The sequence below is a fragment of the Sinocyclocheilus anshuiensis genome, unplaced genomic scaffold, assembly GCF_001515605.1.
Source record: "Sinocyclocheilus anshuiensis isolate Anshui unplaced genomic scaffold, SAMN03320099.WGS_v1.1 scaffold94, whole genome shotgun sequence".
In the NCBI taxonomy this organism is placed as follows: domain Eukaryota; kingdom Metazoa; phylum Chordata; class Actinopteri; order Cypriniformes; family Cyprinidae; genus Sinocyclocheilus; species Sinocyclocheilus anshuiensis.
In genome coordinates, this window is record NW_015546049.1 from 608,554 (window position 1) to 631,113 (window position 22,560).

General features: G+C 38.4%; 1 protein-coding gene across 3 annotated transcripts in view; it reads right to left on the reverse strand.

The window, feature by feature from the left end:
• Nucleotides 1-19,273, reverse strand: part of LOC107699098 (neurabin-1-like) — a 28,556-nt gene extending 9,283 nt beyond the window's left edge. The window contains exons 1-16 of one of the 3 annotated variants that reach the window (XM_016500268.1): nt 19,254-19,273; nt 16,190-18,238; nt 11,246-11,378; nt 11,027-11,147; nt 10,796-10,900; nt 10,249-10,465; nt 10,027-10,164; nt 9,894-9,947; nt 9,576-9,805; nt 9,286-9,382; nt 7,952-8,087; nt 7,592-7,746; nt 5,768-6,095; nt 5,576-5,633; nt 4,351-4,422; nt 3,988-4,192 (exon numbers count right to left, since the gene is read on the reverse strand). In XM_016500268.1, coding sequence (XP_016355754.1) covers nt 3,988-4,192; nt 4,351-4,422; nt 5,576-5,633; nt 5,768-6,095; nt 7,592-7,746; nt 7,952-8,087; nt 9,286-9,382; nt 9,576-9,805; nt 9,894-9,947; nt 10,027-10,164; nt 10,249-10,465; nt 10,796-10,900; nt 11,027-11,147; nt 11,246-11,378; nt 16,190-18,070 — 3,930 coding nt within the window. In that variant the 5' untranslated portion in view covers nt 18,071-18,238; nt 19,254-19,273. The other 2 variants (XM_016500269.1, XM_016500267.1) reach the window with 2 other exon arrangements.
• Nucleotides 19,274-22,560: the final 3,287 nt, after the last annotated feature.

Below are 22,560 nucleotides of genomic sequence, written 5' to 3' on the forward strand. Positions count from 1 at the left end.
CACTGGGCTAGCTAACCAATCAGAGCCCATTGCCTATTTCTGAGGGAGGGGCTTCATAAAAGCAGGAAATTGATAAGCGCGTTTCTCAGAGAAGGGACAGAGCTGTGTGGAATAAAGGTAAATTATGTGAAAAATATGTGTTTTTAAAAAAACGAAGCATTAACATGTTAGACTGCACCCCATAAACACAATCAAGCCTAGAAAAAAACCACTGAACCAACCCTTTAAGAGCCAGAGGACGCGAGCTCACTCGCGCAGTGAGAAGATTTGTGCATGCACTCATCCGAAGCGCGCAAACCCGCATCTCAGAACGCGCGCAATTATTAAGCTCTCTCTTAAGTATTGTGTTTGAATGGACAAACTCACACAAAAATTATGTCAAAATGCCCGTCTTGGTAAGTATCCTATAGCAGACATAGCCGGCTGAACGTATCAGTGCATTCTCTTAAAGTGACAGCAATTTCTTAATATGAATCGAACAGCAACAACAGAGAAATCACTCACTGCTCTTGATTGATTAGCTTTTGTAACTTTAATGAAGATTAATTTTTAATTTATACAGTCAAATATGCAATGCTGTTTTGATTACTTTATTCAATTTCTGTACCTAAAAACTAATGCTAGACCTACCTAAAAAAATCACTGTTTATTTTATTTGTTTCTTTACTCTATTGTATTTATTTGTGCTGTTGCTTGTAGTTAGATAGATTATTCTTATTTTCTTTATTTTTATTTGACAGTATAGTTTTTCCCTAAACATAGCACATACCGAACCGTACCGAAACCGAGATACAAACCGTGAAAAAGTTTAACCGTTCCACCCCTACTTGTAATATAGTGTGTGAGTCATAAACTACTTTTATGAGACTTTCATGGTGCTTTTTTTTTTAACATTTTGGAGTTGAACATCTCATAAAATGCTTCTAAAAGAGCAGAGAACATTTCCTTTTGTGTTCCTTGAAGAATGTAAGTCATACAGGCTTGTTAGGATATGAGGGGGGATTAGTAATGATTGTTTTTTTATTATAAACTATTCCTTTAATATTGAGCCACTGACACACCCAACACAACTTGTGAAATAATGTTACCTGTGGCAACATCTTACCAACAGGGCGTAGGAAGACTGTTGCAATCATTTGGGAAATTCCACATACCGTGCACATAAAAAATGACACTGGAGAGCTGCCTCACTCACAACCACACCCAAATACTCCATATGGATAACAGAATTCACTGCAGAAAGATCCTAACCATAGGCAGGAAGCACAGAATGAACAGCTTGAATGTTTTAAGAGGGGAGAAACCTGCTCTCCTGTGCCTCACTATGCACAGATGGAAGAGCCTAAAAGTCATATTTACTTGTGCCTGATGAAATTTCACAAGTGAAATCCAGTCATTTCAATAGGAATGCATGCAACTGGGAGTTTCATGTGAGGGCAAAAAAGTTCACACAGATTTTACTAGTGTTCAAGTTGGCCACGCATATTCGCCGCATTGACGAAAAGAAAGCTGTTTGGTTTGAAAATGACTTGCTGAAATTTTACAGAATGACATGCATGCTGAACTATCACCTCTTTCTCAAAGCTATGAGTATGATCTCATTCTTTCCATTCCTCCCTCACGACGCACACATTCCACCGGCAATACTTGCTCTCCTCTTCAAAACACCTCACAAACCAAAAGTTCACATTCAGGGCTGATCAAATATATACATATGATGAATGCTAACCATTAACTACAGGAAAAGCTCATGCAGTGGTGACCCCATGGCCTCTCACCTCACAGGAGGAGAAGGTATGTGTGTGCGAGCGCCCGAGGAGACGGGGCTCTTTGAGTAACCCTGCCAACACAGAGCGAGGGCTACCTGCGATCGAATCATCCGTAACAGACAAGCTCTGTAACAAGTAGAACACGGGGACATAAACATATAAACATACACAGACACATAAACAATTACTCACAAACAGTTTTCACAGATACAGTATGGTGGAAGACGTAACTCGGGGGAGAAGAATTGTTAAATAAATTGTTATTTTTGTTTTCTTTGCACTCAAAAAGTATTCTCGTAGCTTCGCAAAACTGAAGTTGAGCCACTGATGTCACATGGACTGTTTTACCGATGTCCTTACTACGTTTCTGGACCTGTGTACATTTCCGTTGTGTTGCTGTCTATGCAGGGTCTGAGAGCTCTCACATTTCATCAAAAATATCTTAATTTGTGTTCCGAAGATGAACAAAGGTCTTACGGGTTTGGAACGACATGAGGATGAGTAATTAATGACAGAATTTTCATTTTGGGGTGAACTAACCCTTTAAGGGCCACTAAATGTGTAATATCAATGCAAACATCTAATCAAGTCCTCAATGTTCAGGCTAAGACTGAGAGTTTTGGTGTACAAGACCATTCAAAATAATGAAAAACTTTTTAAAAATAGTTTACGTGCAAAGTTCATAGAAATGCATTATGTACATTTAATGATATCAATGTTGCAACAAAGTAAAGAGTAAAATAAATATTTTCCTTATACTTTGAATACATGCGAGTGTACACATCTTAATAATTTTCAAAACGTTTTTAAAATAAAGCTTAAAAATGTTTTTACAAATATCATATCTTATATTAATGATTTAATTAATACATAATATGTTTTTATCAAAAACATGTTAAACATTTTTTAACACATTAATTGAAGAAAGAAAAGAAAATAATATAATTGACTCAATTTCTAAATGACCCTAAACACATTTTATATACCGCATTTGTGGCTTTGTTTGTTTTCTCTCTCTCTTGAATGCTTGTTTGAATTAAATGTGGATAAATGGAGCGGTGGCAAGCGGTGATATTACCTTCAGTGCCCGGGAAACTGTACCAGTGGAGAACAATTCCAGGAACCAAAACCAGTAGAAACACAAAACTACTTTGTATTACTTGTAAGAGCTGGCAATGGAGCACTATCACATAATACAACTATCGTGCATCCCTATCATGTGTTAGTGAAACTAATGAATATCTAAACCTGAATTAAATCAAGTTATTAAAGTATTAAAACCATCAAGAACGATCACTCCCTAGTGTGCGTTCTTAGACACAAACTACTTCTAGTTAATAAATTACCACAGTCCATGGCAATGCTCCATTATGAAACAGGATTGGGCTTTATCAATGTGGGCAAAAGGGTTTATTGTGAAAGAATGCATGGAGCATTTCATCGTTAAACAAAGCCACACCAAAAACTAGTCCACTAGGGTTAGTAGCTGAGTTAGTAACTGAGTGTTCTACTGTCCTCACACAAAAGATACATTAGCTGGAGGACCAACTGAATACAGTACCAAATCTAAGGAATGAGAGAGAAGAGATGGCCAGGAGAGGTTGGTCTGCTTTAAAGAAGATTTCATAAAAAAACACATTCTGCATAAGCCAAATGACATACAGTAGGGTCCAATGTGATGATCATGTTATCCAGCACAATTCAAGAATGTTCCAATAGAAGCAAGAACATCTGACCGTTTATACAAAGGGTTTATAGTGACCTAATTGTGTAGAATCTTAAAAATGTGTTATTCATTTTACATCACATAGCTTTCTTTGTTTTTAACAAATTCCTAAAACTTTGTTTATTGCCAGCTTAAAATTTGATTTTGAATCCCAGATATTCAGTATGGTTTAGTTACTGTCTTCTCAAAACCAAAATAGTACAGTACAGCCTTCGTAATACGTCTAATTACAAAACTTTACTTCCTGTTAGAATCAAAGACTGAACATGATGAGATTGCTTAAATATTAACTTTAAATGACATCCAGGAATGCAACCAACTGCAACCTTGCAAAGTGCAAACTGAATTCACTTTTAAATGGCTCAACCCCAATGAATCGCTTAAAAATGAATGCATTAAATTACTGACAGCACAACATGTCAACTAATTTCTTCCTCTTATTCAAGACAGTTATGAAAAAAAATAAATGAAAAACACCTGGACCCTACTCACCTTGTTTGCATGATCCTCTATGTATCCCTCTGAAGGAGAGCGAGGCAGACTGCTACTGGACGCAGAACGGTCTTTTTCTCGCTCTCTCTCTTTTTCCCTCTCTCTGTCCCCAAACCAGAAAAATGGCATACAGGAAGGGATGGAAGAGATGGAGTCAGAGGGGGAAACATTGCCGCTGGACTCATCCAGTAACTCTCCCGATCCCCTGAGTTTGGACAACAAAGAACCCTTGCTAATGAAGCTAATTAAGTAATGGAGATAAACTGATCTATATCAGAGAAGACCAACAGATTTAAAGTGATTTTAAACTAATTAACTTCAGTTAATGTAGTAGGTTAATATTAGGACATTTAATATTCACACCTGCTCCCTACAGATCCTCTGAGTGTGATGCTCTCCCGTTTTTTGCCTTTGCCTCCAGATCTGCGGATACCACTACAGGGCAACACAAAAGAAAGAATGGTTTAAATTTTGGGGCATTATCTACTTGATTGAGGAAAAATAGTCAAGATTAAATTGTATTATACTACTGGGCTGCTGAATGCTTGAATCTGATTGGCTGACGAACATTCTAAGGTGTGCAATTATTTTCAGGGAAACGCACGGATAAGGTAGTTTCCAGGCAGGTCTTGACCGCATTACATGTCTATATCACTTCGCCAAATGATTTCAGTTATTTTAAAGGTCCTTTACAGCTTACAACAGCAAAAGAACCAGAACCCACAATGACACTGACAAGAAAACAACAAGATAAAAATCAAAATGTTAAATTATTTCCGTGTTTTTGCCACAAAATGTTAAATTATGTACGGAAAGCACTACTCTCTTTCTCCCACTCTCTCTCCTTTACAGACACACACACATACGGACACACACTCGCACAGAAATGTGTTGTCAGCGTTGCTCTGATGATTTTAATCAGTAAAATAGTTTAGCAACTTAAAAGCTACATGACATTTCTCACAAGCTTGGTAATAACGGCGCTGTTCTTGAAGAAGATAAACTTACAGTTTTGCTATTAGTAGAGACACTGCTGCCAAACACTGTTGAGACGCGCAGATTCAGGTAATTCACACACACTTAATCTCTCTCTCTCTCTGTAATAACTTCATTAATAATTGCATTACTATCAATGGCTCAAGCCTCCATTACTAGGTCTAAAATTATGTTTTGGAATTAGCAACGGAAGCGTGGAATGAGATGCGTAAAATCCTACACACGAGAGCGTTTTAAGGACAAAAACCTAACGAATGTCTTGAAATACAACATCAGGCAATGTCTTTAGGTGTGGTAACCGTAGTATAAGTGGAATAATTGACTCTGGTCCATTGAATTATCAGAAAATAATGCACACCAGAGGTGTAATGGCCACTCTGCATCATCACCTTCTGTGTGCATTATATTCTAACAATTCAACGGCCCATCTTCAATTATTCCTTACGTAATATATTCTAAATTGTACTGAAAGTTGAGACTTCCAGTTTTATGATTTGTCCCATTCATTTTTTTTTCTACAAGTGGTCCATCTCCTCTCATTGTAATGTCTCTTATTTTGGCACACAAGAGGTAGTTGCTGGCCAGGCCATACCTGAAATCTGGGAATCGTCTTTTGGTCTTTCGCACTGGTGAACCATCACTCTCTTCATCTGTAAAACAAAGGAGCAATTCAAAATCTTGTCAATTTCCTCATAGTCTTTTGACTGATACTGATGAGCCTGAGCAGGAAAACCAGTGGAAGTAGGAGATATAAATAAAAAGTACTTCAAGAAATCAGTTGTACCTCTGCTTGCTCTGCTCTTGCTGCGCTCCTTGCCTTTGCTCCTCCTGTTTCTCAGGTTTAGGAACATACTAGAGGAGGACTGTGAGGAGGATGGGGACTGGGGAGCGGAGGAGTCTTTAGGTGGAGACAGGCTGGCTTGTGTGCTGCTGCTTCCTTGGGGTGTTTGGCCCTGAATGAATACATCATCTCTGCCTTCACTTCTTGGTTCACGTGTATGGTCGTGACCAAACTGTATAGATGGAACAGGTATGGCTAGGCTCTCGAGGTAAGACCGCCTTCTTTCACTGTTTGATCTTTCCTGTTTGTTGTCTTGTATGCGCATAGATTCCTATAAAATAAGATAAAATTAAACTATGATTTCTTCAATTCAAATTGTTAGGCAAAACATACAGGATGGGGGTCAATATATTAAAGAGCAGGTCATATGGGTTTTTGAAAAATATCTCTTTTGCAGATTATAACGTAGCTATCCTTAAATGAAAACAATCTGCAAAGTTGTTAATCAAAAAAGTGCATGATAACTAATGATATTGTCTCTCAAAAGAGAGAGTCGATTCTGAATCGCCTTAACGAGTCGTCATAGTTTCGACTCTTTTGCCTGTTACCGGTATACGTCACTGGGTAACACATCTGCATAATCCCCGCCAGCCCGCCCACAAACACTTCCGCTAGTTAGTTTGTTTACATGATGTTGAGAAGACGCTGTGTTCAAGGATACCACAGAAATACAATTCGAACCTTTTGTTGTGTGCATGTCATTTTACCAAGGACTGCTTCTCTAATCTTGGCTTTTATCTTCTTAATTTGGACTAACAAGCTCTCCGAAGCACAGCCTGTAAGTACGATTGATACGTTATGTGTACATTTTCAATTGAGTGCTCAAAATATCAAGTTTTTGTGCTAATATGTGATGTCTAGTGCAGCTTTAGGTTTCCAGGTCAAGCACGATATTACTGTCTTACTGAAGTAATTCTGATAATTCGCTGTGAACCCACTATTTCCTAAAATGTGTCGATTAATGTAGACTGACGTTGTTCTAATTACTTCGGTTAATAAAGAATGTAGTATAGCACACAGACTTTATAATCATTGTGAAATTGCTGTTTATTTTGCTGCACCGGCAGCTATAGGGTTAATGCGGGAGAGACGAGCAAGTAGGCTGGTGCGCCTGTGATACAGCTGTTCTGCGAGTCGTCATATTTTCGAATCTTTTGTCTGTTACCGGTATACGTCACTGGGTAAGACATTTGCATAATCCCCGCCTGCCCGCGAAACACGAACAGAGTCTGACCTGCCCACAAACACTTCCGCTAGTTAGTGTGTTTACATCATGTTGAGAAGAAGCCGTGTTCAAGGATACCACAGAAATACAATTCGAACCTTTTGTTGTGTGCATGTCATTTGCATGTCATGAGCACTCGGCTAACGTATCCACCATTATTGTTTTAAGTGTTCACAGTTTAGCAACTAAACTTTAGCTGTGGGCATTCACTTGCATAAGTGTTTTGTATTTTACGTCATTATAACAGATTGGTATGGAGTCAATATAATGCCACATATATATGCAAAATAATAAAGTTTTGCAAAAGAAAATAAAGTTTTGCAAAAGAAAATAAAGTTTTGCAAAAGAAAAATTGAGATGCACCTGTATATTTTTTAAAACAAAAGTCTGATGCATCAGCATTTTAAGAAAGTGTGAGACTTTCTGAGTGAGACCAAATAGCAAGAAAGACGCAGAGATTCTTCATGTATGCCTTAGTTTAAACTGACAATGACCTGCCATGAAACACTGTGAGGTATTTAAATGTTTGTGGTTCAACGCACCTGTGCTTGGCTTGGTGCCTGTGAGCCTCTCGCTGACTCTCTGAGTTTATTTCGGGATGGCCGCTTGCGCTGAGATCCCTGTGCCAGTTTGGCTTTGGCTCTGTAGACACTGCAGTCCAGGCGAGCCGTCTGAGGAACATCTCCCCAGTCTGCATCTGAGGACAGACAGACACACACCAACATTTGAAAACCAGAAGGAACTACTTTAACAGATTAGGCTGTTTATGTCTTTTCTGAACAAAATAATGATTAATAAAGGTGTTACAATCTGGCCAAATAAACTAGAGTAAGATATTACAGCAAGTCCTATTTATTTGACAAGCTTTTACAGAATAAATGATTGGCTGAGCTCTTCTCTACCAGAGTGAAGGTCATCTGTAGATAGTCCATTTCTTTCAGAGGAACCAGAGTTTGGACTGCTAGGTTGACTCTCTCCTGCAGGGCTGCAAGACTCTTCTGGCTGGTCTGATCCAGTTCGGCCCTCCAGACAAGCTATCTGAGAAATGCAGAGAGGTATTATGTGCATATAGAGTCATACGACTCTATCCTGTTATCTTTGTTACTATGATGACTAAATGGTATGCATTTAGCAGACGCTTTTATCCAAAGCAACTTACACTGCATTCAAAGTACACTTTTTTTTTTTTCAGATTACAGGTCTTGCTTTCCCTGGGATTTGAACAACCCATAACCTTGGCATTGTTAGCGCCATACAAGGATAAGCACAAGGTAGAAAAGGCTCTATATTTTTCTGCTATGATTTTGCTTGGATAACTAATATATGTTCAATTAATAATATCTGTTTAATAGTTTAATCATTATGTGCAACACCAATCCTAACCATCAGTGACTAAAAGCCACAATGAATGAATGACCAAGACAAATGTTCAGTGTGAAAATTCAGTGTGATAAATCTGCTAATGAGGTGTTCTAAAATCTGTAAATAAAGCTGGCCAACCAATAAGATTCTCTTTTGTTCATAAGACCAGAGATGATGCTGTATTTTGTTAAGCGAAAGTGTGCTTGTCCCAGTACCCGCATTTGCTGTCTTGTCCATGTGTATGCAACAGGAAGTAAGCGCGCAAGACTGTCCCAGGTCTGAGAAATGCCAAAGCTCAGTGCCCTTGACGCGCACTAAATCCACACAACCTCTAATACCGCTTAGAATCGCAAGTGTGGATGAATCCAGAATCAGCTCTCTTGCCTCTGTACTCTTATATTTGGTGTTGTTGGCTAAACAGCAGAGTGATTACAAATATACTGAATACAAAATAATGTTTGAAAACATGTAAATACTTTTTGACTTAATTTCCTCTCTGTGACAAGTGGGCGTCTGAAATGGAAAGTTGCATAGATTTTTGAGTATTGTAGTAAGCGGGGTATTTCTGCTATTCTAAAAGTGACACCTAATGTCAGATAGTGAATTTGCATTTTCATTTAGCTCTTCTGTTGGTTTTTCATGCATTGGTCTGAACAGACAAATCGCATGTGAATATCGGACCAAATTTTTGTGCCGAACACTCTGGAAGTTACAGAACAGCTAACATCACTTACAGAACCTTATGTAAGTGTAGCACATTCATAAATTCAGTGAAGCCACATCACAAAACACTCACAAGATCAGAAAGATATCCATATTTGTAATCTCATTTTGTTCGAAATGAGAAATTACCATGAACAGGATGTAGTTTTACCTTATGCTGCAACTGCCTCACAGTGCTCTTGTATTCTCTCTCCTTTTGCTCCAGTTTTCTCTTCAGCTCCGCCTCTTTTCTTGCACCTTCAGCTTCTCTAAAAGTCAAGAAAAGCCGCACCGTTAACAAAATATGAAAATTCATTTTTCTTGTCTCATGTATTTCTCTTTGGAGCATTAGGATTTCTAATAATTCACCTATCACAAATCAGTACATTTCCAAGAACGCCTGATCAAACTTCCCAGAAAGAGTCTGCTATGACAGACAACACATAACATGCTCAAACACACCTCTGTTGATGATCCTGTAGAAGCGTGATGGTCTTATTGTATTTGAGCTGCAGGGAATCATTTTGACTCTGGGCTTCATTCAAACGCTGGTTGATGGTTTTACAGAGGGCCTGAGCATCAAGCCAGCATTTTTCCAACTTTTCAATGCGCTCCCTGCTCTCTTCCACACTCCTTTCAAGAGCTGCACCTCGAGTCTCCCAAGACTTACGTTCGGCTTCGCTCACTTGCAGCTTTGAAATCGCAAACACAAAGAGTTAAATAACTCTGCAGGCACACAAGTTACTAAACAAGAAATTAGCATTTTTATAAGCATCCAACCTTTTCTCTCAACTGATTGAGTTCTGTTACTGTGACACTGTGTTTTATCTGCAGCTATAAGAGAAAATTCCAGTGAGAAAGAAGCTTTTCACAATGATGAACATAGTACAGAATATGTAAATTCACATTATACCTCTTTGAATTTTTGTTCTAGCTCAGCAGGATCGATATCTTCAGGTAGATCAATGCCTTGGCTGCTCAGTTGTGAAAACACTACTTGTGCCAAGTCATTTGATGCATCCTCCGCCCCCTGCTTCTTTTCGGTCTCTTTCTGTATCAGTCATAATATGGGCCCAACAATGATTAGCGACTCATTTATTGATGACATCAAGCTTATCTTTATATGTTCACATACCTGTTGCACAACACTCTTTTCAGCCAGTGGTTCAATTTCCTGTTGGTCATGGATTCGAGAAATCGTTTTTTCATCCTGTAGCTGATGGTTCTGGGGTTTGTGGTGGTCTTCATCGTTTGGCTCCTGGTTTTCAGGGCTTGTCTCGTGTTGTAGGGTCTCGCTGATCAGACGGGCCACTTCGCTCTCCCCTCCTGGTTTCTCCCGACCAATGAGAAACCTGCATTGGAGGACATAAAATTCCTTCACACAGTTCTAGGACTATGACCGTTGCTGGTATTATACTGACTATGAGATTAGATTTGCCCTGGTAAATCATTACCAGACATTTCCTCCTTAATAGGTGATGCATGTTCATTGTTCATAACTTACAGTAATCATAATACAGTGAAAATCCCTCTAGAGCAAAATGGAGTGAGTTGCCTCGATCAAGGGCATAATGGAGCGAGCTCACTTGTTCCTGGTGGGGCCTGAAGCCACAACCTTAGTAAACTTTAGCTACAACTTCACACAGATCACTTTATGTTTAGCTTGTTGTGTCGATACTCACTTGACCAGACCTTTGGTGTTCTTCAATGTGGTAGCAGCAAAGAGTTGAGTGACGCCAACCAGACTGATTCCATCTACTTCCACAATCTGATCATTTACCCGAATTCTGTTAAGACAAACCACCAATGCTTGTTTTATACAGAATCATCAGCATCTGTTACTCACATTGTTTGCTATCACACAGAGAAGGCTTTATTGATTTCATAAGTCTAAGTCAAAGACAAGTTTTTACCGTCCATCCCGGTGAGCTGCACCTCCCTCGGTGATGGTCTTCACAAATATTCCCAGCTTCTCCAGTCCTTGATCTGCCCCAACTCCCATACCAATTATACTGATTCCCAGGCCATCATTTCCTACATATCAAAACAGGCAGCTCAAATACAGTACTTCTACAGTTAATTGAATTTCAAACCAGGGGAAACACATTTTGTGATAAAAGATTAAAAGAAACCTTTCTGAATGTCTATAGGTAAAGCATCCATCATTTCCACCCTCTTTTCCAGCTCGTACTCAGCAGATGCAGACACAGGGTCCACATCATCATTCCTTCGATCATAATCTTCATTAGAGAAGGTAAAGTACACCTGCAGGAGAGGAAATAGCCTACATTAAATAACACACCTGTGCAAACCCACACAAAGGCCATCACCCTGTATAGCTGAATCTGTGATTTATTGATCTCACAATTAATGTTGATGTAAAATAATGTTCTGATAAGACAAAGCCCACACAGATCATTTATGAAAAAATTAGTCATTCAGATTCCTTCAAATCTTCCTGTCTATGACTGCCCACATTTACATGTTAATACCGACTCGTAATTTGGCAACTTGGCCCATCCTGATGAATAATGACTCAGGCATTCAAGCTTCAAAACACACAAGTTGCCTAGACTTCCGCACTGTATTCCAAGTCTTCTGAAGAGAGACAATTGCTTTGTGTGAAGAACAGACTGAAATTTAAGTTATTACTCACTGATTATTTTTTTCAGTGAGCTGTTGAGCTGAGTCTGAGAATGGATTATTCATTCATTAAGCTGAACTCGAGAAATGGGTCTGACTAATCTGTGCACAAATCATTCAGACCAGTTTTGTGAACCAGCCGATTCATTGAAAAGATCGGAGTCAAGAGTGATTAGTTGACATATCAGACACAGCTATTTCTCTCAACAACATGTCAAGAAGAGAATTGAAAGATATCAGGATTTTCAGGGAATAATGAATTCAATTTTGGGCTTTTCATTTAAGAAAGAACACTTGGAATACAGCACAACAGTCATATAGACTACTTTTATGATATTTTCATGGAGCTTTTGCATCCCTTTTTCAATCTTGAAAGCTCCAGTTCCCAATCTTTGTAATCACAAGAAAAAAAGAGTGACCAATACAATTCTTAATTCCACACATGCTACAAATAATGCACAAAAAAAATCATTTTGCAGTATTAAAAAGTGGTCATGTAGCCTACTTTGGTGAAATTTCACAGGCAAATAAAGTCCGTTGTCAATATGCATCATGAAGCACTTAGAAGTCACTTTCAATCTAAGCAGTTTTATATTGGTTGGTCAAAATGGTTAATTTGTATGTTCAAAGTTCAACAAACTTGAATCCGATGAAAAATTTGTGATGTTAATTGTTTTCTGATGCAGATACCTATTGAGATGACTGCATTTTGCCTGCAAAATTCCACCATAAAAAGGTAACAGTGATCGCTCCCTTTAGAAGCAACTAGCTAAATTACATGTCCACAGCATTTTGTCAGTGGCTGGTTTAGGCTGGCATAGGCAGTTAAAAAGCAGGTCAGTCAGTCGTACGCATTCCTAATACTGGTACCAGACTTGGACATGAGGACAGCAGTAGAATTAAACCGAAGGAAAACAATGCCTCCAAATCAATTAGACATGGCAAAGTAACAGTATTTCCTATCTATTTGTCTTTTAATTTACCATTTTACTTTTGCTTCCTCCATCCATACTTCCCCTTCATCTTTCCTTCTCTACTACAATCCCATTTTTCCTTCCCTTCATTTATTCTCTCTCCGCTTTCTTTTGTCTAGCGACTCTAGTTGTCATGGAGTAAGTGTGCACCTCTGAACAATGTCCTTTTCTTCCCAAACATGCTCAAGCACAGTGTCTCTTTCTATCTCCCCACTCCCTCTCTCACTCCTTTAAGCTGTGGCATTTTAGCAAGAACACAGGACTATTTCTTCCTGGGACTGAGAGAGAGTCTGTCAGTGAACTATGACTTACAATAAGGAAAAAACAACAAATGTCACAGCATTTAGGAGGTCCAGCGTCAAACTTGAATCCCACAGTTGGAATAACATAAAAGCACCATGATCAAGAAATATTAAGATAATGAAATACTAAACTGTTTCAATAAAGAAACATATCCTTTGGCAGCATTTAAAAGGGTTGTTAACAAGTTGGTGTGCAATAAAAATAAGTCAGCAACAAATAATTAAGAAATCCTGGCCTTTAGTAATTTAATGGGATTTAAAATCCTACATTTTTAAATGAAATTAATGGAAACCAACAGTTTTGGTGACCATTGACTTCCACTGTATGGACAAAAAGAAAAAACAGTTCTCAAAATATTTTCTTTTGTGTTCCACATAAGAAAGTAATTAATGCAGGTTTGGAATGACATGAAGGTAAGTAAATGGCAGAATTTTCTTTTTTGGATTTTGAAGACATCATTTTGTCTAGAAGAGAAAAAACTAAGTTATGAGCTAATATTCAAAGCCCATTGTCTCATCAAATTCAAAAGATGTCCAAAACAAACATCTGTTGAAAGGAAATCCTCATTCACAACCTATATGAGACAGGCAACTCACTTCCTGTTGATCCTATATATGGGAAACAGGATGAGTAAGCACAAGAGCTCCACAAATACAGAAACAGGCGCATCCTGATGTGAGGAAACAAAAATGTAGAAACAAAAAATGTAGGAATGCTATTATTATGCTTACAAAGGGAGACCCAAGCTTCCTGATTTAGAGAGAAAATGCATCATGGTGTAAGACAAATGTTAGTTACCATCCGCTCATCCCACTTCTATAAATACACAGCAAACAAACTGACACTGACCTACTCTACACGCTCGAGGAGGACACACCAAGAAGGAAGGGATGTTGGGGAGGGTGACGCATTGAACATTGAGCTATGGTAATCTGAAATGTTACTGATTTACTATGTGTTCAAATCCATGGTGTCTTCAGTCTACCAGGCTTTGAAGAAATACATGACCTGGTTTCCAAACTTAGGAGATCTTTTAAGAGTGCTGAGAGAACAACTGCAAGGTCCACAGGGAATGAAACACCCTTACAAACATACAGCCTCTAGTGACTGGTTTTGGCTTTTGCCACCTACTGTAACACACTTAATATGTCTTTCTTTATTTCCTTTGATCAATTGTTTAGTATATTAGATTTAGACTCTGATTAATATGTAAAGGCATGAGCTTCCACAGCACTGAATTGGTACAGACCGATGATGAGATGAGTTCCACAACACTGAATTGGTACAGATCCGATGATGAGATGATTTACATTTATATCCAATCACACAGACACACACAGTGTGTTTATATATATATATAAACTTTGTGTTCAAAATGTACACAAAAATGTATGTCCAAAAGTAATAATAAAATAAAAAATAAAAATGTAATTCACAGTCATATACAAATACTATTGTTGATATCTGATTTATCTGCTATCAAGCACCTCAAAAAAATTGGGGTAAGAAAACCTGTTGCATGAATGAATGAATGAAGCATTTATATAGTGCATTTAGATACTAATGTATACTCAAAGCACTTTACAATGGGATCTGGGGTATTTCCTCAACCACCACCAGTGTGCAGGATCCACCTGGATGGTGCGACGGCAGCCAATATGGTCACCACATAACAGCTATAGGTGGAGAGAAGAACGTAGAGTGATGGAGCCAATTCAACCACCAAGACTGATAAGGGCCAATGAGTCAACATGGCAAGGACACCAGAGTTACACTCATACTCTTTACAAGAAGTGCCATGAGATTTTTAATGACCACATACTCACAGTGTAGTGTCCCATCGCTAGCACCCTCACACAGACCAGAGGGCAAGCACTCCCTACTGGCCTCACTAACACCTCTTCCAGCAGCAACGTTTTCCCATGTGGTCTCCCATCCAGGTACTGACCAAGCTCAAGTCAACCCAGCTTAGCTTTAGTGAGCAACCAGTCTTCGGCTATAGGGTGATATGGCTTTTGATTTATTTATTTATTACCCCATTGGCTGCTATTTTTCCTCATTTTAAGCATAAACTCACTTAACTTTCATAGAGTTAAAAAAAAAAGAAGACTTATCTTACATTATTTTGGTTTTCAAATAAAACACCTCTTGATTTACGAATGATTTGTACTGGAAAACAAGACAAAAATACTGATGTGGCAGAGATTTTATACCACTGATAAACTTTGGCAAATCCAGTGATTAGGCTAGTTCTTAAAAGCGTTTATTGTATCATGCAATACCTTGGTAAATGGTTTAGAAACCAGCCAATCAGATTGTCAATTTATGTGTAGTGCTTGAGTGCAGTGTGCATCCGATGGTGTCAATGGGCTGTGGGTGGTCTGTGAGTCTGCACTCAATATTACAATCAGTTGTATGCTAACAGATTAAATTGACCCAACAGTCAGTGTCTATAAACAGATTTACTGAGGAAACACGTTATGATGAACATCTTGTTTATCTGTTACATTAAGTTTCAAATTACGAGGCTCAGCTGAGACCAGAGGTAAAGCCCTAAGATATGTAACTAGCCTAATTCAAACATTTCTCTGTGAAAAAAAAAACCTGTCAGAACATGAGACATAGGATATTACATGCCTGAAGTGATGCAAGCTCAGACAGCACCTTTGTTGAGAGCTGTTATCTTAAATGTTCTGGGTAGAAGGTATTTTACACTGTACCTGGAACCCTGACGAAGTCACAATTCATAACAATAAATAAAGTAGTGAAACAAGTCTCAGACAAGTCGGCTATAACATTTATCTCTCCCTAAAAGTAAAGTTTGTTTGTGTTTTGGGGCAAAACAAATACAGGACACAGGTGCCAAATACCTTAAAGCAAGTAGGATCTTGTCATATAAACGTGAATAATAGCTGCAATAGTACAACCATAAACATGCAGCATGAAAGTATGAGCTAATGTGCTGACCGAATTGAGACACGGGCATCTGCTAGAGGTGCAAACACAGATTTGGGTCACTGCCGGCAGGCTAATTCCTTCTAAACCATTTCAGAGGGACCAACAAATACATGCTAAAGCTGAATAAAAAAATAAGTTAAAGTACTAAATATGAATACAGTTTCTTCTAAATATAAAGTAAGATTGGGTGAGACATACCTTGATTGGTGCTGTAGAGAACTTGATCTTTCTCTTTGGAGTAGGATCTTCCTCAACAGAGAGTCCTGGAAGTTCCTCATATTCCTGGAATTCCTCCTTCACTTGACATTCCAAATCGGTCCTGTTGTCCTTGTCATCCACAAAGGCAGCATTCTCAATTCCACAAATTAAAGATCTCTTCCCCATCGATCCCTGATCATCTTGCTGTTGCCTCTCTTTTCCTGTTAAGACATCTTCCATCTCTCGTTCATCATCGTCCTCCTCTAAAGCTTCAACAGCTTCCTCTACTCCCTCATCCTCTTCCTCATCCTCTCCTTCTCTCTGTTCATCCTGCTGTTCCTTATCTTCAACATTGGTAGCTTTCTGCTCACTAACAGTCCCCAGTACTGCCTCCTCTTCAGTTCGGTCTGTCTTTAGTTCTACTTCCTCATTGTCTTTTATCTCCTCCTCCTCATCTTCCTTCTCCATTATGTTCTCCTCAAGAAACTTTCCCTCCCTTCTATGGTCTTCCTCTCTTCCAGTCTGTACAGATTCCTCACACGCCCTCCATCCCTCCTCATGTTCCCTAATACTCTGTTTTGATTCCTTCCCAAGGAATGTTAATTGGAGCTCCTCGCTGTTGGTTAACACCCTCTCAGAATTGTGATTTGGGGATTGGTTCTCCCTTCCAGCCTCTTCAAAAACATCATCCTCAACATGTTCCTCCTCATTGCCCTCGCTTTCAGATGATTCAGTCTTCACTACCACCAGCTCAGCTCTGACCGTGGACAAACCAGGAGCCTTCTCAGTGTTCTTGCCTTCACCTTGCTGCTCTTGAAATGCAGGATCCTCAGCTAAAGATGCATGACTAGTGGTACTCCCAGCAGACAAGTGGTGGAACTTTTCGCTTGTATACAGAAGAGTGGCTTCTGATGAGACTGTATCTTCTGAGGACTTAATATGTTCTTCAACTGTGGAACTAGTATTATGTAATGTCTTCTCCGTACAGACTCCATTCAAAGGGGTACTGTGTGAATCTGAACCATTTAACTTGGGCAAACACATTTCAGCAGGAGAATCAGCCCATAGTGAATAAGAGGTAGGGGAACTACAGCTGTCTGGTGATGAAGGGGGATCCGAATGGTCGCTAGCAGCGGAGGGTGACTGGGAATGACTAATGGGACTATGGGATTCAGTGGAAGGAGCAGCTGACAGCGATTCACTATCACTGTCCAACATAAAACTCTCCAGACGTCTGGATATTGGCCCGGCATTCATTAACATATTCAGCTTATGTGGTGGCTCACTTTCACTTTTTCCTTTTTCCTGGTCCTCGCTTTCTTTTGCCTGTTTCTCTACCTCTTTAGGTTTGTCATTTCTCTCTCCAGTAACTGAAACTTTCCTGTCTTGTCTTTCCACTAGTTGAGGCCAGATAACTTTAGGAGAGCCAGATCTCTCCGTTGGAGACTGCTCTTTAAGGCCACTCTCAAACAGCTTCCTGGTCATTGAGAACTTCTCAGCCAGTGCTGCTTTGTCAATGGAAACATCCTCTGTTTTCCGTGCCTCAAAGGAGGCTGAATCTAGACTGGTAACACTACTCAGGCTGGACCTGTAAGGGGTGGAATCCAGTGGAAATTTGGGTGACGTGGGTTTGCTGATATTGGGACTGTCTTGATTCTGTTTTCCATCCATTTGCAAGAATATATTTTTTATTTTGCTCACTTTGTTGCCTGACGGTCTGCCTTGGGTGTCACTGCCTCCATTGGAGAAGGGTGAAGTCGAGCTGATTGATGCGCTCCCATCAAATGAGCATTTGATGGAATGGAAGTCTGATTTATAGGCATTCCTGTGAGGAGATGCACTTCTCAGCGCCCGTTCACTTTTGTTTTCACTTTTAATCATGATCACAGATTAAAAGAACAGATTTGAAGGTCTCAGTAAGTAAAATAGATAAAACTAGGACTAAAAAAGCAGCGTATATCCAGGTGCATGGTACGTCCTCATTCACACTGGCTGAGATTGTAGATACAGACGGTGCCGAGTGACTAATGGAGTGCCAACCGCGCTTACCTACAGCAAAGAGAAATTAACACAACTGTCTGTAATTCACAGCAACTATTTATCCCTCAACACTCTTTTGCACTGTAAATGCACACACACATTTGTTAAATTGAACTGTAAAAATGGCAGAAACTGAATAATATAACATTCGTAATAATCTAATAAAATATTTTGTTATTTTAAAATGTACTGATAGCACAGATGGACAATGGAAGGCCTCTCCCGCAATTTTGCTCTTTAATAATATGACAGAGGTCACTGTTAACCACACAAACACCACCAGGGTAAACATGACACCACACTAAAATTAACATTAGATAAATAACATGAAATATAACATAAACATGCGTAATATAACACAATAAGAAACATATAAGAAGTAATAAAAAATAAGTTTTTAAATATAATCCAAACAAATATAGGTTAATAGTTCATGCAAGGAATTAAATTCCCTTTTCCTCATAAATGATCAAGACGATTCATACTTTTAACTGAAAGCATGACTTTAAAAATATTTTACAGAAAAGTGTAAATATTCGTCCTTAAATTGTTCATACTGCTTACTTCCATACTGTTTACGTTATAAACACATTAAAAGTAAGTACTCGTTATAGAAGTGCATCTTTTAAAGCAGTGGTATTTGCCTTACCGTTAACCAATTGACAGGTCTTTATTGTAGCATCTTTACAGTCCTAAAATTCCTTTTTAAATTTAATTTTTTTTACAGGTAGCAGGTGTATGACCATACATACATCGTATGACCACTGACTGCATTAACCGACTTCAATCCTAATGAAGCCTGACTAGTTGAAGTTTGTGTAAGGAAGTTTATCTTTCCGTTTTCGAAAACAACACGACCGGATAAACGAGTTTAAACCTACCTGAACTTCATTCATTGCGACTAAGGGAAGATCTGAGAAACCATGACCAAACAATCACAGACTTGTTAGACTATTCGTCGTCATTCCTTTCTCCGAAGTCTACATGTCTTTCTCCTTGAGTGAATGTAACCAGCCCAACAAACCTTAACCCCACACACGCGCTCCTCCTTCTGCGTCATACCCGCTGCTTCTTTCCAGTTCTCACAAGTAAGGCAAACGCGCGCACGGAGGGGCAGAGAAAAAAATACTTGGACAACCGTGGGAAAGTCAGCAATCTCGTCCATAAAGTAACAGCTAAATCCAGAGAAGGACTAGGGGCTAATGTAATCTATTATAGACATTACGTATTTGAATAAAGACAAAAATACTTTTCCCAAATTATGTGATTCGAATGTATGAAAGACGCTGACTGTGATATTATCCCCAAAGCTTTCTTGAGTGAAGAATAAAAAAAAAAAACACATTTTAATAATTTGAAGGTAGAGTCTAAACACACATTTTCTCTTTGTTGGATCTGAAATATTCACTAACTTAAAAAAAAAATAAAATAAAAATAAATTTGGGATCTCAAAACCGATCATCCATGCAATGAAACATGTTTCCAGCATTTTGGGCCACATAGATGCCATATCTGAGTTTAATCTCCCTGGCAATTACAAGTAGGTCACCATCTTAATGCTTCTGAGATGAGTCGAGTGGAGCATAGCACAAAGGAAAAGAAAAGCAGCTGAAAGCAAAGGAGTGGAAGATTGAAAACAGCAATGCATGCAGATAAATGTCATTAACAAAACAAATCTGAACATAATGCAAGAGAAAGAAGAGAGCAAGGCACAAACACTGTTCACTACTGACACTGTAAACTGCCAATATCATAAAGATTTATGATAAACCATTTTGCTGTAGACATTTTGCCTCCTCCTGTTTGTCTTGGTGTGGACTGTGTGACCATATGAAGCCTCTAACAGATGGCATTTTGTAGCTACATATTGAAAGTAGATTATCTCTCCTGAGCTGTTCAGAGTAACAATCAGCATAGCTGAAGCATGCAGTTCCATTTAAAACTGATTGGCTGATGCATAATAAAAAACATTCCAGCATGGGTGTACTTGTGTTTATTGCTAAGCAATATAAATCGGAATTAAATGCTCTCTGAGATTGTGCTGCAGGTCTGAATAGTTTACACTGTTATGCCATGTCCCTCTGAAACAGCAACAACCCGCTGATCTGAGAAATTGACCGTTTTATTTTATTAGATGTGTCACAAGGTTCATTCTTAGAGATCTCTTTTGCTTTCCTAACCACTTATAATCAGTATCAATGAGAAAATTGTCTTACACTAACCCCACTATACTTCAGTTATGTGAAAAAAAAAAAAAGGGCAGAAGAGTTTTGGCAGGCATAAAAATCAGGAACACTTACCATATCTTTGATATTCCTTTCCAATGGGAAAAAAAAATGCTTTACATGTAAATCCAGAGTTGATGAATGAAACAGGTGTCTGTAGCCTGTGCTACTCAGCTGCTAGTCCTGTTTCACTATGTCATGACCTGTGTTTTGTTTCTGTTTGTGGAAAGTTGTGATATGACGCATCATTGTCGAAGTCCTTTTTCCTCGGCCCGGGTTTGTTACATGGCCTGAATTTGATGCTGTTTTCCCCAGGTGGCCTCAGGACCTAGTTTTATAAAAATATCACCCAATCATAGAGGCAGCAAGGATGAGAGAATGAGAGAGAGAGAGAGAAAATTACCTAGAAGTGGAATGCAATACAGTTCACGCATTTGTATAGAAATGATTAACTGTTGCATGTGTGTTGATGATAAAAGAATCTTGTTTGAAGCAATTGACAGATTATGAAAAAAAAGTCATACACATATAAAGTATAAAGCCAGAGTGATTCAGATTAATTCAGGAAGATAATGAAAATGGAAATAAGATTTAAAAAGACAGACACTTAAGCACACATTAAAATATAAATTTGTTCTTTTACATTTTTCAACAGTGAATTGTTGCTTATTGTACTTGCGAGCATATGTCAATAGCTGTAAGAGTTTCTCTGACCTCATTATGGATATAAATAAACCCTGGTCTTGGACTGAAGTTTCAGCAGTATAAACTATCCCAGTCGAACACTAGGCTTTATCTCTGTATAGAAAACCAGCCCACACAATGAAATCTCAAAATATTTATTGAGAAAATTATTTGCAATAGATATGCTATGGGGGTGTTTGTTAATGAATACATTGAGATATCACTTAAAATTAACCATGGAATCTCTCATTTCCATACTCTCAGCTCCATGGATCGAATATATAGGACTTTAGCATACAGTGATCTGAGGGGTGATGGCACTACACAGACACAGATGGTGATCTATTTATAACTCGTAATTTAGAACTTAAAGTTTACCACGTGTTTTGGCCTGCTACACTTTGTTCATAATTAATCACACGCATAACACTGAAAACAATAAAGACTCCTACTTAAACCTAAATGTAGTCTTTCATTTATGAAATACTTACTTGTAGAATGATATCTTGATAAAGTTTTGGAAAACCAAGACAAAATATCAGAAATGAGACCAGGAATTTATTTTATTTGTTGCTCAGCCAAAACTTAAATGAGATTTTAGTGTGAGCTAAACATGGGGAAAATGTGTATATTTTATTCATACAACTGAGATACAGTTTTAGAATAGTAACATATTGTATGTGCTTCCAAAGTGACTTAATTGTGTTGTAAAAGCTCTTTGACTCGGAAAAACATGGGAAATCTCCATTTATATATGTAAAGTTCACCTGAGCTTGCTTTTGACCCCTGTCAATTTTAAGGCCCTAGTCAGAGGCATGTTCACAGATGAAGGCTTGATGAAACAGTTTTTTCATCTCAGGTTGACATACATGGCTCTTGGAAAGTTACTGGCAGGTACTGTGGGATTCCATTTGTGAATTATATTATTTACTGGTTCAAGTCACCTCATGTAATAACAACTGGGAAGATGATTAAACAGGCTGTAATAATGATAACCGCACCAACAGCCATCACTCAATGAGTGTACTTATTTACATAGTTACCACAGGCTTTGGCTTATGGTTGTCTTTATTGCCATATAATTCTTGTATAGCCTCAGTATAGCTGCAGGCATGGGCAACTAAAGGCCCTTTATGGGCTCAGGCCCTTATACAGTATGAATACTGTTTTACAGCTCAGAAGAATGTGTTTTGTTTTTAGGTTGTGAGTTCAAATCTTCCATGAATTATTTTTTTTCAACTTTATTTTGTGATTTCAGTGATTAAAGGAAAGACATGGTCCTGTTGTCAGTTTAAATGTTCCAATATATAAAGCATTGATCAAGAGGGTTTGATAAAGAGAATATTTCCACATAGTGTAACGTTTTTAGGAGATAAGAAAATTCTTACAAAGAAAAAAAAACTTATTTAAAAAAACCAATAT